Below are 19,469 nucleotides of genomic sequence, written 5' to 3'. Positions count from 1 at the left end.
TTCCTCTGACGCTCCAGATGTTTGGCTGTCATCTTAAAGTCACAACCTGTTGCAGCGCAACGCGACCGTTGACAGTTGTCATGTATTTTCATTCATCATTATTATACTGTATCAAAGTCCGTGCACAATAGTGATAGGATGGGCTTGACCAAGAGCATCCTGATTCGCAGTGCCATCTCTGGTCACTGATTCGCGCACATCGTTGCACATTCACATCACCATTGTTTTCCTCTAGGGCTGCAGGAATCGGTACTCGATTGGACTGGACTGGAGAGAAACCATGGCAGAAACATCCGAGGATCAGGTTACAATTCCTGAGTTCAGCCACCTTCTACAGATGGACCCCTACCTCAAACCCTTCGAGAAGGACTTCAGGAGGAGGTAATAGCGCTAAACGGCAGTATTATGCCAAGCCTGTCGCACCAAGTCTAATCCGGATGTTGCGGACAGCACCGGGGCTTGCTGTGGCGTCCATGGCTGTTAGTAAAACGCACAAAAAGCGACCAAAAACGCCGTTTGTTTCTGTTAAATGAAGCAGCCTCTGTCTATAACGGTCTTGACATTTGGGCAAGGGGTCGCGTTCTTTCCTCTGTGCTGTGCGTCTGTGTGTGTGCGCGTGCGCGCGTTCGCTCTACGTGCATCTCCCATTGACGTCTCTCTCTCTCCCTCGCCTCCTCTCCTCTCGCCTCGCCTCAGTCAGTCATCCTCCTTCCCAGTTCCCACTTTCACATAGCAAGCTGTTTATGTTAGATTTACACGTAATTTGCGGTTTTCCCCATGTTGCTAAACAATTGCGTGGTTTGTCATTCTAAAACAATCGTCACTTATATTCACATGATGTGAAGAACGCTGTCGTTATCAACTTCCGGGGTGCCTGTCATTCATAATTGAAGGATGACACAGTGGTCCATGTCTGCATCTTAATCAGGGACCATTGGTGTAAAGTAACTGAGTACAGATTTACTCAAGTACTGTACTTAAGTCGAATTTTGAGGTACTTTTACTTTACTGGAATACTTTTACTTTTACTCCACTGCATCTTAGATGCAAATATTGTACTTTTACTCCACTACAATTATTTGAAAACTTACTAGTTACTTTTTAGATTTATATTATTATTAAAAATATACTACCTATAATATACATTTTGGCCATTTGACAATTGCCAATCTACACGCTCACAGATCTGCTATTTTCAAATATTTGTATACATTTAAAAAGTTGTGAAATGGGATGTTCTGCATAATGAGTACTTTTACTTTTGGTACTTTAAGTACATTTTGATACCAATACTTTTGTACTTTTACTCAAGTACATTTTGAATTCCGGACTCTTTCTTTACACCACTGTCAGGACACTCAGTCAGTAACTCTGGTTGATGCTGCACGATTCTATTGCCAATCAAAACACAGTCAAGACTTTCATACTGGAAACGTTATGTGAAATTGTCTGCAATATGCATGATTTATTTTAGACCATTATTTTATCTTCCGTTTGGATAGTTTAAATGTTGGGGTGAATGTGCTATTTGACAGTAGGCCTACATGGTGGTTCTCCCAATAAAGGGGAAGATAAACTATTTGTCCAGCGCAATAGTCTTGGGCAATATTGCATCAGTTAGATTTGATCTTGGCACTGATGAGATATTTCGTAACAGGGAGACAGTTAAAAAGGCCTTCCTTTAGTGGTGGTCAGACTCTGAGATATTCTCCTTTCAACTAACATACAAAACAATTCTGTAGTAGGCCTATACCAAATAATACTATATATAAATAGATAGAGAGATAGAGATAGATAGGTAGTAGTGCTGATCATGTGAAGCTTAGCCAATCAAATCTGGATGTTACTTTTGTGACACCCATCCACCATGCACCCAATAAGCCAATTTGAACCGACACCTGAGGCAGATTCTTATTCTAAATCCTAACTTTTCTTAAACGCTTCACATTTTTACTCAAAAATAAAAGTAATCTAGGTTTAACAGATCTAAATGGGATTTAGCTGTGATTTGCATACAGTTAGTCAGCTTTTAGCATTAAGGCTATGATGACGTATGGCGACGTTACCATTATTATTACTGTATCTGCCTACCCAGGGCATTAATTTTTAGCACCAAATTTAATTAATGGAGACAAGAAAATCCACTGGTGGCCAGTGATGATGGAGTGGTTAAATCCTGTATCTCTGGAACCACATGGCCCTACAGGCCAGTGTTAAATCCCAACAGAACCTTGCCTGCTTGCTGTGTCTCCCACTCAATGTTCATATTGCCTCACTGAACTGCTCACTCTTCTAATCAAAAACTCAATTTGTAATTTACTGATCAGCATTTTCTTTTTCAACCATATCTCCATTAGTCTAATTTATTATAGAATGTTCTCTTAAGTGCCAAGCACCATTAACGGTGAGGTGGTTGAGCTTGTGGATAACTACAAATTCCTCGGAGTACACCTGAATAGTTCACTGGACTGGTCGGACAACGCGCAGGCGATTCACAGCAAGGGGAAAAGCAGGCTATTCCTCCTGAGAAGACTGAGATCGTTTGGGGTGTGCAATAGGATGCTACAGATGTTCTATCAGTCTGTCATGGCAAGTGTCCTCTTTTTTGGCATAACATGCTGGGGTGGCAACAACAGAGCAGGTGACACGTTTAACCTAAACAGACTGGTGAAGAAAGCAGGCTCTGTCGTTGGGTCCTCTCTGCAGGGGGTGGAGGAAGTAACCAGGGTGCGCACTGCGAAGAAGCTAGATTCCATCTTGGAGAACTCCTCCCACCCCCTCCATCTAGAGATCACCAGTTACTGGAGTAAGAGAGGAAACGACCGCTTTACCTACCCAGTACGGAGATGTGAGAGATTAGGAAAATCTTTTGTACCGGCTGCCCTTAAGCTGTACAACGAGACACATAACGGACGCTTGAAAAGGTCTCCCTTCCTAACTTAGACTTACGGAACCATTGCTGTATTGACTTTGACCTCTAAGGAACAATTGCTGTATTGACTAAGTTTGACCTCTAAGGACCTTCCAGGAAGAGTGCTCATGTGCGCCTTGCGGTGACACGCTTCCTAGTTTCTTCTTTTTTTCGCACTGATTTTTGACACTGCTAGGTTAGGTTGTTAGTGTTGGTAGTTTCTGAGTATTTTTGCTTTGTTTAACATTGACAGTGAGATACTTGTTTGCACTAACTAGCATTGACTGCTATGGTCTCTTTTGCAAGACACTTTATGTATATATTCTTATATATTATTCGCCCCCTCTATTGATGCACCTTCTCCTTATTGGTACTGTACTGCTCTTGTCTTTGCTCTTGTCTTTGCTTTGTTTTTTTTCCCTCTTATCTATCTTTCTTACGTCTCTGTAACTTTGTAAATAACTGTATACTGCTGTGCTACTACTGGACAACTAAATTTCCCCCTTGGGATAATAAAGGTATCTATCTATCTATCTAAGTCTCCCCTCCCCATTATGGTTAGTTACAGTTGTTATTATTATTATTATTATTAGGGAGTCTTACTGGTTATTATTATTATGTCACAACAGTCAGTCTGCAGTTCTATAGCACCTTCATCCAAAATGTGTTAACTTCACTCATTCACTCACTTATAGGAGGTACAGTACCAATCGGCTCATCAGGAGCAGTTAGACTCTAACTGCTCCTGATGAGCAGATTGGTACTGTACTGGCAGTTTGACACCCCTGAGTTAGAGGTTCAGTGACCCACCTGCTCAGGCCCGGCGGCAGGACTCAAGGGGCGGCTTAGGGGGCCGTCCGTGAGCTTAAGGTTATTTGTGTCCATTATGCAAATGTGTGTTTCGCCTTTGTTTTTAGAGTATTTGCCGGTTTCACAGATGCGCAGGGCTGGGGGGTCCGCGTGATGGGGCCCGGAAGATCATAAACAGATCACCCCCATCAGTAAAGCACAGCAGAGATTGTTTTTCCTACACCAGCTCAGAAACAGTCCCTCCTGGTGAACTTCTGACTTCTATTTGAGCCATCATTACAAGTGTTCTGACCCAATCCGCTGTCCGCAGGGGGAACAAATCCCTTTTATGCCCATATATGGACTATGGAGATATGGAGATCCCTGTGATGCCAGGGGAACAAATCCCTTTTATGCCCATATATGGAGAATTGGAGCTCCCTGATGTCCACATCCCTGATGATGCCCTGATGCGTCTTACTAGTTCCAGATACTGTGCGGATGTTGTTTATGGCTATACATCACTAAACCGTTGTGTATGGAACACTGCATCATAGTGAATAGGCCTAAAATGTATTATTGTGTTTTGGCAAGTGATTGTGTGGTCATTTGGCTAGGCTAAATGTTATATGAACAATATATGACAGTATGTATGTCATAGTGTATATTGTTCCATTTTGTTCACTTTACAGTTTGCAATCCCTCCACAGGCATATAAACACGGATAGCCTGGCATGTTTGTAGCATAGGTTGTGTGTTGGACTTGTCTAGAGAGGACTGGTATGCTGTATGCACTATGCATACTGGTTGTAGGCTATGTAAAGCTGTCTCTGCAAGCAGTTCTACAGTGCTGAAATTGCACAGTGTTAAGGTGCCCAATTTCTCTGTCAACGTGATTCATGCTTGTGTCCCTAGTAATTACCCAGTCCAAGTCAATAATCCGTGGACCCATTTATTGGTCTTTAGCCCTCTAAACACTCAAAAGGGTGCCAGGATTATTATAGAGTATAGAGTCAGAATTTGTAAAAAAAATCGAACCTCTGTTCGAAGTGGAGCTGTGTGTGTGTGTGTGTGTGTGTGTGTGTGTGTGTGTGTGTGTGTGTGTGTGTGTGTGTGTGTGGGTGTCTGGCCTGGCCTGAACAACAGCGCCCTCGTGTGGTCACAAAAGGTACTGTAGGCTACAGACAGACAGACAGACAGACAGACAGACAGACAGACACACAGACATACCCACACACACGGCCACGTATAGGGAGCTTGTGTTCCACACAGCTCCAAAAAAAAAAAAGCAAAAAGAAGAGAAAAAGAATACAGTGAGTGAGTGCATATTTACAAGATGTGATTGTTGAAACAGCAAGAAAAAAACCTACACAATTGCATTTAGTTTTATGTATGCTTAGACCTACATTACGTTTTGTTAGGTAAAGCAGGAAAGTACTGCTTTGTTTTGTTTTTTAGCGAGACCTAAGGTGAACCTTAGGTTGCCAACAGAAGTAGTGTAAATAAACATGTCCTGGCTTATCAATAAACTCGGATAACAGTTTATTTTGTGACCTCACTAACTTGCCATTTTGTTGGTTTTAAAGTCATTAAATTCAGTGAAGTTTATTGTTTACCTGATACATTTTTATTTTTACTGACTTGAAATGAAGGGACACTTACTTAAAGTTAAGTTTTTGCCTGCTTAATTCTTTACTTTTCTAAAAATGAGATGGCATTTATGTGCACAATGCACATGCATTGATCCTTTATGTTGCTATTTGCTAATATCAACACTGCCCTAATGTCCCAATAAAAGGAGTATCAAACTTTTTTTTTTTTATAAATATAATTTATTGGCATATATACTTGATTATACAGCACATTTTCATGTTGCACAACTGGGCATTTAAAATGTGTCTTTAATATCTGCAAGATGTTTTTTAAATATTTGGCTCCAGATCTATGCCAGATCTTGTGTAATGTGACAGCTAAGGGCCCACATGCTTTGTATTTGAACCATGTGAGTGGAGCGCTAACCTTGCAGAGAGATGAGCGTGGCAGTTTAATCTCAAACACAGCTTGGGTTCGCTAGGCTTCACTGAGCCCTAGACGTGTTTCCAACACCTGTCTCACAGATGAAAGTTACACATAAATAATTTTACATATAGATGCACTGCTGTATGAAGGTTAATTCTTGATCAGCCCCTGGTGTGCAAAGCCCCTGAGTACAAACACCATGTCATGAACACAATCGTAGAAATGCAACAGCTTTCTCAGACTTTGATGTCATGCAGAGTCCTCTTGCTGTGCAGCTCAGTGCCACGAATTCAACTGGCTTATCAGAAAGAAAAGACCTATGACCATAGTGGTACTGTGGATTTCTATATCATCATCATGACTAGGCTATGTACATCATGGCTATGTTGAACTTTGGTTTAAAACAAATACTTTCAGCAAATAAATATTTGAAAGTGTGGTCTGGAAAGGGGCACGGTGGTACAGTTGGTAGCGCTGTCGCCTCACGGGTAGAATGTCCTCGGTACGATACAATTCCCGTTGGGGATGCTGTAAAAATGTTTAAAAATAGTTAAAAAGAAGGTGTGGTTTGGAGTAATCAGACATCTTCAAAATTGGAGGAAGTGGAAGAATGTCAAAGTTCATGATAATAGTTTTTTGTGCATGTTCAAGGTAGCAGTCAGTTTACTTTTCTGTCACCTTGGTTGAGGGTCACCAAAATCATTATGTTTGCATGAAATATTAGCCTTCATCAATCAGCCTTTCTGAAAATGCTCAGGCACCTGTTTTGCCTCGTTAATGTACTATACTCAAATAAAGGCCTTAATAAAATCTTTGAAAGTCACCTTGCCATTGAGCAGTAGAACCGCTTCAAGCCACCTTAAATCAGTTACAGAAAGCCTTTACAACTTACTGTATGGTTTCCCCAAGCCATTATAACAGAACAGACAGAGCCAAAAATCACACTAAATCTTTAGTGGCTATTTCATCTTATGTGTTTGTGAGCAGATCTTCTGACTTAATTGATTATGAAAATATTTTTAAATGTTTTATGTATAATGATGATGGATCAATAGTTTTCATGCACAGAATTATCAGGCCTTTGCTCAGTATTAAAGCAAGATGAGACATGCCCTACTACCCCAATAATATCAAGTGTCAAGGGTGATGCTAGCCAAAGGTAAAATACCAACATTCAAAAGAAATTATGTTTATTGATAGCTTACTGATATGTAGGATAATATTTAGTCATTGATTTGAAGGCTAATATATGTATCTTAAATCAAATAAAACTCAAATCAAATACAAACTTTCTCTAATCATTTAGTGGATAGCTAGCACCACTTTACATAGTCTTGCATGTGCAATCATTGTCTTGTACCAAATTGTTTGTTTTGAGACCTCTAATATGTATCTATACAGTACCAATTAACTGACAAATGATACAATCTGTAATTTTTGTACTTTCTTTTGGCCAACCCTTAAGTTTTACTCTGGCTCAGACATGTACAATAGCCATGTGGTGTTGTAGGAAAGGCACACAGAGGACATAGAGGACATCTTTAGTTTCTGGCAGATCTTCCATAATAAGCAAGTTTGGAACTACAGTAACTGTCTGAGAAATCAGTTGTATATTTATAGTCACTTTGTGATTTTGCTGCATAGCCCGATGTGATCTCCTTGTGGTAATCATGACAGGATTGTAACTTGACAAGGCCCAAAGACTAGATATGCAGAGGATCTTGCACCCCTACGGGAGCTAACCAAGCTATTCCCCCTAGTCCAACCCCTGGAAACGAATTTATTGGAATCATAAGCATGAATGTCATGCCTATCAATACTGTTAAGGATCTGTCTTTAAGTGCTGTTTGTTTTTAAACCAAGGGGAGGTTTAGAATATTCATGAAATGGTGACAAGAGGGGTTGTATGGCAGCATCGGTTGGACTTTAAAAGTTGACGTTTGGCAAGCGCTGTCTGTTTCCGCTGTGCTCTACACAGGGAGCAGCTGCTGAGAAATCGCACTGTTACCTCAGCCCATCATTACTAGCCCCAGGGCATTCACCAGCCAGTCTGAGCTTGGCTGTGGGGCTGTACGGGGGAGAGTGCACTTAACTCGGCTGGCTGAGAGACTCTGTACCAGGGGAATCTGATATGGACACCAGCTGGCTGCTGGAACTTAAGTGAGATAAATTGCAAAGTAGTTAGTCTATCCTCCCGAAAGTTGAAAGTAACAGAGGTTTATCTTTCAGGATGTGCCCATAGTCACATCTTCTGGGGGCACAGAGGCAATTGTAATGGTTTGCATATCCAGGCAGGTTAGGTGCCACAAGGTAATGTGGACAGAAATAAGGTGATTTAAGTTCTTTATGTTTTGCCCCTTTAAAACGTGTTATTAAGCTGATGCTGTTACATTAATAATAAATATTGAGTATTGCAAAAAGTTATTGCACATTAAAGCATGAACCATGCAAAATAAAAACATACCTTTACGTTTGCTTTCTACAGCAATTGTCAATTTAATCAAAAGCTGCTTTAAAGGAGCTATAGTCAACGGACGCTAAAATAAAAATAATGTTTCGAAAATATTTTATAAAAAGAATTAAGCTTCATATGTGTTTCTTTTCAAAAATGACCACAAAAAGCGTAAAATAATCATTTTGGCCGTTGTCAGGCAGACTTTGTTTACATCCCTCTTCTATTCTTTTATATGGAATCCATATAAAAGAATAGAAGAGGGATGTACGGCCAAAATGATTATTTTATCATTATTATACGCTTTTTGTGGTCATTTTGTAAAAGAAACACATATGAAACTTAATTTCTTTATAAAATATTTTCGAAACATTATTTTTATTTTAGCGTCCGTTTTTCAAGAAAAAGTTCACTATAGCTCCTTGAATTTAAGAATCAGAAACCTTTCTGCATAAAGATTTAGCAGAGTGGCATTAATGTAAAACTTAAATGTAGTTCACACACTTATCACCCATTAATATAGAATACTTGACTACGCTCATACTAAATCTGGATTAACCATGTTGAAGAAATACGATTATTTTATACATTAATTATTAATTAAGAGTCTGCTGCCCTAGATATTTCCTTTGCGTTTCATTGTGCTTGTGTTTCCTTTGGGTTTGAAGGTATGGACTGCTGCAAAAGCATCTCTTCCTCCTGGAGGAAGCAGAGGGAGGTTTTGACCAGTTCACACGCAGCTACAGGACCTTTGGCGTTACGCGACAGCCTGACAACAGCCTGTTCTTTAAAGAATGGGCTCCAGCAGCCGAAGCCCTCTTCCTCACCGGTGACTTCAGTAAGTAGACTGCTCGCAGCACAAGAATAGCTGTCAGCTCCAGACCAAACGTGTCAGCGTAATGTATAAGCCAGGATTCCTAAGGGAAGCTTTGAGTTCTGTGGCCTTCTCATATGTTATCAAAAACGTTTACTATATATTTTGAGCCTGGCACTGTGTTTTCGCTGAAAGGTGCGGCAGTTTGATAAAGTATGCCCGCTCCAGTTCTTTACCAGCAATGGTTTAAAGAAAGATTTATCGATTTAACCCAGACATAAACAGCACTCAAAAGTGACTCCACATGAAAAAAATGAAAGGGTTTATTTATTATTTATATATAGGATATTTGTTAATATTTTAGTGGGCTAGTTATTTCATCAGCCCCATGTAAAGTTTTTGAGAGAGTGCAAACTTTCTGTTTTTACTGAAATCTGTTTTTCCTCTGTGTCCATCTTTTAAGGTACTTTCAAGTTGAGGATATTCTGAGAGTGGTTATTTTGTTTATACTTTACCGTTGCTAAGAAACTGGAGCCCTCTGTCAAATGATGTAATAGTTAAAGGGGTAGTACATTTTTGGGATGAATTTAGCTATTTTCTCTACTGACCCAGAGTCTTGACAAATTCATGAATGTATTTTGCCCTGTATTTAGCCTAGTTCAACTTCAATTCCTGGAATGGACCAAATTGTAGTACCCCTAAAAAGTAGATATATACACCTTTAAACTTCTACAAATATATATATATATGTCACGGTTTGATAGAGAAACAGTACGATCGAGAAACGGAGCACACAAGCGGTCGCTTTGAGCCACAACAACGTCCTCCAGGCGGAGCCGCTCGATTGTCCACGACATTGCAAGCGGCGCGAAGGCCAGCGGACCTTGGCCACTCGCGCCTGCGGCGCTCGGGGGCGAAGAGCGGGCCAGGGCCGCGCGGCCGGCGGAGCGCCGCGCGAGTTACGAAGCCGTGGTGAATGCAATCGTTATATTTATGCCCATATTTAGGCGTTTATCGTGGGCAAGCCCACGATAAACGCCCTGTCCAAGTGACTACAATGGAGCGCTCCCTAGCTCATAGTAAGCTAATGGCTAAACACTGCCGAGCTAGGCTAGTAAATAAAGAAAGAGAGTCGCAAACGAGTGACGTCAGCGCCTTCACTAGTGAATGGCTGTCGTCGCCATCTGGTGGTGATTGGTGTGTGGTGAACGACAAAACAAGCGCTCTTACCATGAACGTACTGAGTTACCCAAACGTACTGTAACATATCTCTGCTCTAAACAAAACTACACAATGTAATTTTCATAAAGTAGCATGTGTATTTTGAAAAGTACACTGCTCAAAGAAATGAAGGGAACAAAATGTTCCCTTAATTCTTTGAGATTTCTTTAAAGGTGATACACCATGCATTTAAAAAGTATTTATTTCATATTGTTTATGTCCCAAAAACGTTTTTCAAAAGGTTTGAGGCTAAATTACCACTCCTGAATAGAGAGCCTCTCTCATTTTTGAATGGCTCTGAGCATTTCAGCTGCAGTACCACCTTTGGCCTGAACATTTTTTTTGATTTTTTTTTGTGTGATGATGACGTCACAATCGGCAGATGACGTCACAATCGGCAGCAAATCTGGACAGCCTGAACCCGTGGGATACTTTTAACCTTCGCCTTCTCAAAACCAGAGAAAGACACAACGGTCAGAAATGGTACTTTGTGAGGATAGAAGGTGCTAGTGGGACCCCAAAAAAAGGTTTTAAAATAGGAAAAGTGACATTTCATGGTGTATCACCTTTAAGCAGTACTACAGTATACTATACTCAAATACATTCAAATAAGTTAAGGGAACGTTTTGTTCCCTTCATTTCTTTGAGCAACTATAGTTCCAAACTCATGTACAGTAGTAATCAGGATGTTGTATCAGGAGTTGACACTTGCCCGTTGGGCAAGTACAGGTCATGTTCTACTTGCCCAAAGGTCATGCTCACTTGCACGAAAAGTAAATTGTCCATTATAAAATGATGGGTAAGATTTTAATTACAGCTCAATTCAACACCTATTTCTTTACTTTCTGGGGCTGTGTGATACAAAATGTCATACCTCAATACCTCCAAATACCAAATACCTACATAGCTATGACAGTAACAGTAAAACAGTAAAAACAGCACATCTTAGGTAAACAGTGCTCTTATTTTACATTCCACAGACCAGAAGACAGAGCACGCTGGCCACGTTCAGGTGTTTAGAGTAGACATATCTCGTGACGGTTGCATCCCCTAAATGAGCACTTGCCCGGTCGGGCAACCTGAAAGCAAACATCACCTGCCCGAAAGTTTTATTCACCTGCCGGGGCTTGGTGGGCAAGCCTTAGTGTCAATGCCTGTTGTATGTACTATACTTGTTTTTAATGCTTGGCTAACAAGTGCAAGATATTAAACGCTCATCTTTGGAGCACTGTTTTACTGTACTATAGTGATGCGCGGGCCGACCCGGTGCCCCCACCCGCCCGCCAACCCGCCCGCGTGCGGGTGGGTGGGTCAAGGTTTGAGACTCAATATTGGCGGGCGGCGGGCGGGCGGGTTATCACCACTCTCATGTGCAAAAAATAAATAAGAATAATCACCTGTTCTTATTTGCCTTTTATTCTTAATAAGAGTAGTCCTATAAGAATAAGAATATAATGTTTGAATACGAGCATGAGCGAGCGAGCATGTTTTAAAATGCGCCAGAGAGGAGCGAGGTTTCTCCTCCGCTCCTTGGTGCGAGGACCGTCCCAATTCCGCTCCTGTTGGGCCCGCGAACCGCATTTTGCCAACATTTGACACAACGTGAGCACAGCAGAAGAATGCACAAACAATTCAGCAGGATTTCACGTACCGTATGTGTCTCTGTCATCCACACAAGTCCGTTTATAGCTAAATACTTTGTGTCGGGTAAGTTATAGACTATAACCAGCCAGTCAACGGATACGATTTGAAACACAACTTTCGCAAGTGAGACGGATTTTTTGACTGAATGAACCAACCACGCTCGCCTCGAGAATTAAAAAAAGTATAAAAGCTATTTGAGATGTTTATAGATTAGAATCTTTACACACCTGCTCCCAAATAATTAATTATATAATTCCAGTTCACTGCGCATATATTATGTAGGTCATTTCAATTAAGCTCTCGCACTCAATTGTGTCAGCGCTCGTCTGAAAAGAGTCGAGCAGCTCCCGCCTCCCTTAGTTTAAACTAGGTTATAAAATGACATATAGGCTATATAGAATAGATTTTCAGCCAAGAAGTGAATGAAAACGTAGGCCAGTGCTTTCTTATTGTCCATGCTGGATTATTATTTCTTCAAATTGACTGCATCCATCCTGGATCACACAATAAGAGGTAACATCCAGGTCTTTATTATCCATCATGCTTTCAAATCAAACAAAGTAATCACTCATAGGCCTATGTGTGATGTGTGAGACCAAGTTTAACATCTTAAACATCACATGCTGCGCATCCAAAGTCAGCCGCCTCTCCTCCTCTTTCTCTCCTCCTCCTGTGTGTCTCCGCTCTCATATAGGCTACTAAATTGAACAGCCTTTCGGACTTTAAAGCTGTACTGTGGAAGCTGCTCAACTAGTGGTCAGTAGCGGTATTGCTTTTTTCGGCCGGAGTCGCCGCGGACCACCGGAACGGGGGTCCGCGGACCACCGTGGCCGTCGCGAGCACCTCCGCCTTGCCGATACGATTCCGTAGAGCCGTCTCCCATCATTTTTAGACCAGAATTGAGGGAGTAGCAAGCAAGATTCCTTCACCAATGTAAACACAGTTGCTGAGGGAAGCTACTTCCTTTAGAGACAGCAAGACTCGCTGTGATTGGCCGGTGGTGTATGATCGGCGCTGTGATTGGCCGGTAGTGTATCATGTGGGAGATGACATCATTTTGCCGGGAAATTCTCCCCCCCTCACAACTCATAGAAAACATATAAAGAGAAGGCTTCAGAAGCTGAAAATAACAGAGTGGAGGTTCTAAAACTTTAGCGATTTAACAGTTAGGACAATTTTAAGATTTGTTTTATAAAAAAAGTTACATGGTATAACTTTAACTCATACAGGGCCAGATTTCCAAAATATGAATATGAATGTGCGCTTATAACGCCAGGAAATAGCTATTTTGTATCCCCCCAGACCACCTTAACCAGACCACCTTAACGAATGCACGTTCACCATACCATACCACCAGATGACCACTAGAGACCACCATACACCATACACTGACATGGTCCCATGTTAAGCCTGTTTAAATCCACATAACAGGATGAGACGCTGACTTGGTCCTCATTGACTTAACATGGACGGGCCGCCGGTCACCATTTCAGCTCAATACTGTTCAATTCGTGCTTGATCGTCTCAAACCACCATTGGTATGGGCATCGGGACGTATATAGATGCCACACAGAAAGTTTCAGAATCAAAATCCGACCTAGTGAAGCTACGTGAGGGTCGGATGGTTGCATTGAGGCTAACGCTAGCAGAGGCCTGTTGTCAACAGGAAGCCCTGGTTTAAAGCTGACGTCATAATCGGATCCTTTTTTTTCACGGTTTACGTGTGGACATTAGCTGAGGTAAGCTAACCATTTCGCTCCGTCTATAAACACATATTAAAAGCTTAAACAATGCTTTTATATAAAAGTCGCTCCGAGTCGCTCGGCACCAAACGCCATAGTGAACTAGTCGCTCGTAAAGTCGCTCGGCGCTAACTGAGTTAAGTCACTCGGACTTTAAGGCCATCGGAAAATCACCATGCGCCCACCTCGAGTCGCTCCCATGATCCCATCTCTCCAATCTGGTGAATCAATAACCAACAGAATGTAATATTGTCCGTCTTTTGCTGTCTGCGCTGTATAAATATGATTGACATAAAACCTGAAACGCCATTCTTCCCCGACGATGCCCCAGAGAGAATGAACGTCTTTGAATGAATGTCTTTTAGGCTAAACCCCCATTTGAACAACACGTTTGTTTATTTAGCCCATGACAATATTGTGCTACTGTAAACCTTTCTGTAAAGCGACGTTGGGTACGTAGAAGAGCCGTATACAGATGAGCTATTCTGGAGATGATATAGGCCTACCACCTTTTTTTTAAATGCGGGTTGCGGGGCAGGCGGATTCGTTGATTTGTATATTGTTCTGCGGGGCGGGCGGGTTACGTTTCGTGCGGGCTGTGGGTCGTGCGGGTTATGAAAAAAACCTGACCCGCGCATCACTACTGTACTACGTTTGAGAGGATCTATCACCTGATCCCATATAATACTGTCAATCCAGGAATTGAGCTAAACTAGGCTACTAGGCTGCTGTCCAATATCATAGTCACAGGTGCTATGCCATAATTATGCCATAATAGGATGAAACTATTGAGGGACATGCTGTAAGTGGGTAAAAAGAGTGTAAGCTTGAATTTTGAGTTAATAGAAAGTCAGAAAAAAACATTTACAATCTGGCCTTAAAGAACTACTTACAAATTAAAAATGTCATCTAACGACATATTAGAGCTACAGTCAACTTTTTCTTGAAAAAACGGATGCTAAAATAAAAATAATGTTTCGAAAATATTTTATAAAAGAAATTAAGCTTAAAATAATCATTTTGGCCGTTGTCAGGCTGACTTTGTTTACATCCCTCTTCTATTCTTTTATATTGAATCCATATAAAAGAGCAATGTAAACAAAGTCAGCCTGACAACGGCCAAAATGAAAAAGTTGACTATAGCTCCTTTAAAGTGCTTAGAGTTAATTATACAACTGGTAGTTCCGAAGAAGCAATCTGATTAGTTGAAACAATCATGTGACCGTGATCATATTCAGCGTTATGTAATGCTCTCGTCAATCAAAGAAATCAGCTGCGCTGTTCGCAAAAAAAGCTACTGGGGCTGCCTGTCCCAGCACTATGTTAGCGGCTAGGCTAGCAGTTTTCATGTGGAGTTCAGGGACATAGTAGCTAAATGTGGCATTAAAAAATTACGAATTTCTATTGATTATCCGGCACTTCGCACTGCCAACGGAACTCGCCCTTCGGCCTCGTTCTAGAGGCAATGCAGGCGTGATGATATCTGACATATAGCACACCCTCTCGTGTAACATTGCCTAATTAAACTCTGAGGACCCCATTTAGTTACATTAGGAATTAGAATCTAAGCTATCTACACAATTCACATAGCATAATAGCTGGTACAGTATGTACATGAGTTTAGACATACAGTCCACAAAGTAAGTAGCAGGTATGCACTTGAGATTAGACATTAAGGTGCGAAAGAGTGTCAGCGCATTGTACTGGTACTTGAGATAAAGTGCAAACAGAATATCAACGAATTGTCAGGTTCAACCACATAACCACTAACTCTAGTAAAGCCCTTTTGAGTTGGTACACATTTGAACATTTTATATGCAAGGGATAATTTATGGCCAGCCGGTCATTATTGAGGAATAAATTAGGCACAGACGCATAGCGGAGGTGCCAATAATCACCCTGAAGGGTAAATTATCCCACTTACACAGCTACTTAATACATTAATTAATAAAATGACCCAAAAAAGTAAAAACAAAACAAAATATTTCCTTGCTTACGGTGATGAAAAACCCGGTCGCCACGGAAAACAAAGAAGTGTTGATCAAATAGAATAATTTTTCGGTTACTGCTTCATCTATTTCTTGCTTCAAATGTTTTCAAAAACGTTCTTGAGAGCAACGTTTAGTTGTAAATGACATTGTGTGTTTGTTTACCTGGCTGTCATGTTGGATATTCAGCACAAAATCAAGCAGCACAAATTGATATCAGTAGGTGCTCTAGCTGAGCCTTTGATTAGACAGCGGTCTGTTATAGAGCAGAGCGGTCATTATCAAGAAATGACACACTGTAGAAAATGTCCACGCTGGGAAATGTGCATTGCCAATTAAAGCCCTCCTTCTCTAAAGACTCCACACATCCAAAGTGTGGTTTAATTATTAGAAAAACAAATCTCTGATCAATAAAACTATATGCTAATAATTGTCCTCATCCCCAAAATGTTCCTAAATTAACTTTATGGGATCTCAAACTTTGCCCTATCTGTACCCTCATTTAGAATGCCAGGACCTATTAGTATTCCACTATACCACGCCTGCCGGAACAACCCCTCGTGAATATGCTTGTATGCCCCCCGTGGACCGGGGTCTGGATGTCCTCCTCCCCCCAAAACTTCTTAACGGATATTTTCCTGTGTGCTGTTGAATTTTGCGTGTTTGCAACTTTTTCATTTTACTAGCATGGGTACAATTTCAGCCTTTAAAATGCCAAATGTAGGTCTACAGAAATTGATTTGATGACGCAAAGTAAGACACATATTTAACTAGAAGCAGTGCTCTTCCGAGCACAGGTCTCCACCAGGCCACACAAATCGGCCTGTTATAGCGCCACCATGAGGCTGATTTAAAAAATGTGGGGCAGAGGTTCTGAATTAGCATCCAGGGAGTGTGTGTGCTCAGTTTGGCAGCGATCGGGCCAACGGCGCCGGAGATTAGCTGGTAACAACCAGGCCACACAAATCGGCCTGTTATAGCGCCACCATGAGGCTGATTTGAAAAATGTGGGGCAGAGGTTCTAGATTGGCATCCAGGGAGTGTGTGTGCTCAGTTTGGCAGCGATCGGGCCAACGGTGACTGAGATTAGCTGCTCACAAACTGCGAGGACGCACGGACGGACGGACGGACGCACGGACGGACGGACGCACGGACGGACGGACGGACGGACGGACGGACGGAGGGGAAAACATACTCTCCCTCAGCCTTCGGCTGGTGGAGACAATAATGACCAGTCATTACTTGAGTGAATATTATATCTGTATGATTGTACATACATTGCAATTGGGGGGTCTGGGGGTCCTCCCCCAGAAAACATTTTACGTAGTAGATGTAATTTCCTGTGTTCTGTTGAATTTTGGGAGTTTGATACCAAATCCAGGAGAAATTCAGGAGAAATGACAATTCAGGAGCACTGCAGGAGATGGGGTCGAAATTCAGGAGACTCCTGCCGAATTCAGGAGTATTGGCAACCCTGGCGCACGCGCACACACACACACACACACACACACTCACACACACACACACACACACACACACACACACACACACACACACACACACACACACACACACACACACACACACACACACACACACACACACACACACACACACACACACACACACACACTTTTTTGACAGTTCACCTCCAAGGAGCAATGCCATAAAAACTATAACAGCAATACACTCAGATTAATATTGTGTACTAAACCTAAGGTCTGTCAATTTGTTTATTGTCACTATTCAGTTGTCTGCGGGTACTACTGCTATTCCTCCTTTAGACGCTTCCCCATTTCTTTTCCTTTTTTAATTATCTTCCCAGGACCTGGGGCATAGGCTCAATTCCAACATTCAATTCTGCAAGAGATTACATTTTGACACGGCTCAGTCATATTATTTGATTTCAATTTCATAGCAAATGTGGAAACAGCCCAGCAGCCCTAGTCATGAATACGGTGCAGGTTGGATGCATAATACACTTTTTTTTCCTGAGGACTTTAAGCAAAGCAAGATAAATAAATTGTGAAGAATAAGACCTAGTCTGTCTGTGAAAAAGTGTTGGTGCTGAGCCAGGTCACTTCTGGTGTAACGCTGGTGATTCATTTTTGCATCCTGCGATTTCTTTTTTTTTTTGCCTTCTTTTTTTCATGAATACTAAACAGAAACGGTTTGCTGTATAATATACACAATGTATTATGTGACATCCAAAGATGGTCTGTTTGTAATAATATGTTTGTTGTGGTGTCCTAATATACCCCTGTCAATCAATGCTAATGTGGCCTCAATAGGTTACAAAAAATATGCTTCTTTGTCCTTTGGTATCATGTGAAATAAAATATTCAATGAGCAGTGATGTAACATAGTGTATTTCATCACATTTGTTGATGATTAAACCTTGTTTTCTCTACACACTGGTACAAGTAAAACAAGGTTGTGCAGATAAAGAATATGTATCTTAGTTTAGCCACTTACTGTAAGTCCTGTTCGAAGATATACACAAGCTCACATTGCGTCACATTGTTGTGAGCTTGTAGATCTGCAATTTTTGTTATTTTTGACAAATAATTTGCCTATAATGACATGGCAACTGTGAGGAATTCCGGTGGCTCAATTGGTTTGATGTTCATCCTGTATGCTATGTGCACCGAGCAGTAATGCCATGTTGGGTTTGAGCCTGGGCTGGCTGGCTCATGATGATGTGTGTACTGTACTATCCCTCTCTCCACCCCCTTTTCCTCACTGTATTATATTACAGTATATGTACCGTAATATGTTCCTTTCTTTCTTATATGTAAGAGCAATACACCAAGTCAAATTCCTCACCTGGGGGGCCACTGGCCAATTAATAAATGGTTTCTGTGAAGTCCGACAGACCACGATTAGAGATGTTTTGATTTATATTTTGTCAAAAAGTGCATATTCAATGTTTTTCTATTTGATTTTATTAAATTTTTAAAAAACTGAAAATTCAGAAATAGCCCATACAGTACAAGCTCACAATGCATTCCTTTGTTTCACATGTGAGAATGTAGATCAGCTTTTCCCTACTTTTTTACACGTTGTGAGCTTTTAGATCGGCTAATTAAAACAAAAACAAAACTAAACATTTTAAAACATTTAAACATTTTGCCTTTAATGACATGCCACAAAATAATGGCCAATATATCTGCCAGTCCGATCAGTATATCGGTGTTCTCTAGACTCTGTTTCTGATTCCAAGAAAGCAGAAATGGTTGTTGTTGTTGTTGTTGTTGTTGTACAGTATTAACTCCATCCATTTTAAACCCATTTTGTTTTTCACTTGCAGATGGCTGGGACAAATTTTCTCACCGTTATGACAAGAAAGACTTCGGGAAGTGGGAGCTCACTCTGCCACCCAAACCTGATGGGTCCCCAGCTGTGGATCACAATACCAAACTCAAGGTACAGGACGTTTTTTAGTTTGGTGTCTATTTTTATGTCGTCAGTTGGTGTCACCTCAGTCTGGCTGCATGGGGGCTTGTTGTTGTAATGTGTGATGGAGATTAGCTCTCATGCGTGGTGTCCTTTATTATGATCCAAGTGGAGCCCCACCGTGTAGCCGTCAACAATATGTCAGACTCACAGCACACCAGAGGGAGATTACTGTATGTACAAGATGCGACACAGCAGTGCACTCCCGAGAAACCTGGTACTGTAAATTAAGTCCTTTTCTGTTACATTAAAATGTAACTCCCTCTCTGACCGTTGTCTCTCAGGCGGTGTTGTTCTTGCACAATACACAGCCCACTGTGTGTGCGCAGATGATTGTGTTTTAGCTCTAGTAAATAATTCATCAGGGTTAAATGCAAAGAAGCAACCTCCCATAATGCATCGTCTGGGTCTCCCAGTCCCGAGCAAACTGCAT

The 19,469-nt window shown here is 41.3% G+C and overlaps 1 protein-coding gene across 1 annotated transcript in view; it reads left to right on the top strand.

The window, feature by feature from the left end:
• The first annotated feature begins 203 nt into the window (after positions 1-203).
• Positions 204-19,469, top strand: part of LOC308290531 (1,4-alpha-glucan-branching enzyme-like) — a 98,242-nt gene continuing 78,976 nt past the window's right edge. The window contains exons 1-3 of the mRNA XM_080732404.1: positions 204-381; positions 8,840-9,009; positions 18,891-19,006. Of these exons, the coding sequence (XP_080588530.1) occupies positions 281-381; positions 8,840-9,009; positions 18,891-19,006 (387 nt within the window). The 5' untranslated portion in view covers positions 204-280. The remainder of the gene's footprint in view (positions 382-8,839; positions 9,010-18,890; positions 19,007-19,469) is intronic.

Source organism: Nannobrachium achirus (assembly GCF_963921795.1).
Source record: "Nannobrachium achirus genome assembly, chromosome: 8".
Classification (NCBI taxonomy): Eukaryota; Metazoa; Chordata; class Actinopteri; order Myctophiformes; family Myctophidae; genus Nannobrachium; species Nannobrachium achirus.
This window is presented reverse-complemented; position numbering and strand designations above follow the sequence as displayed.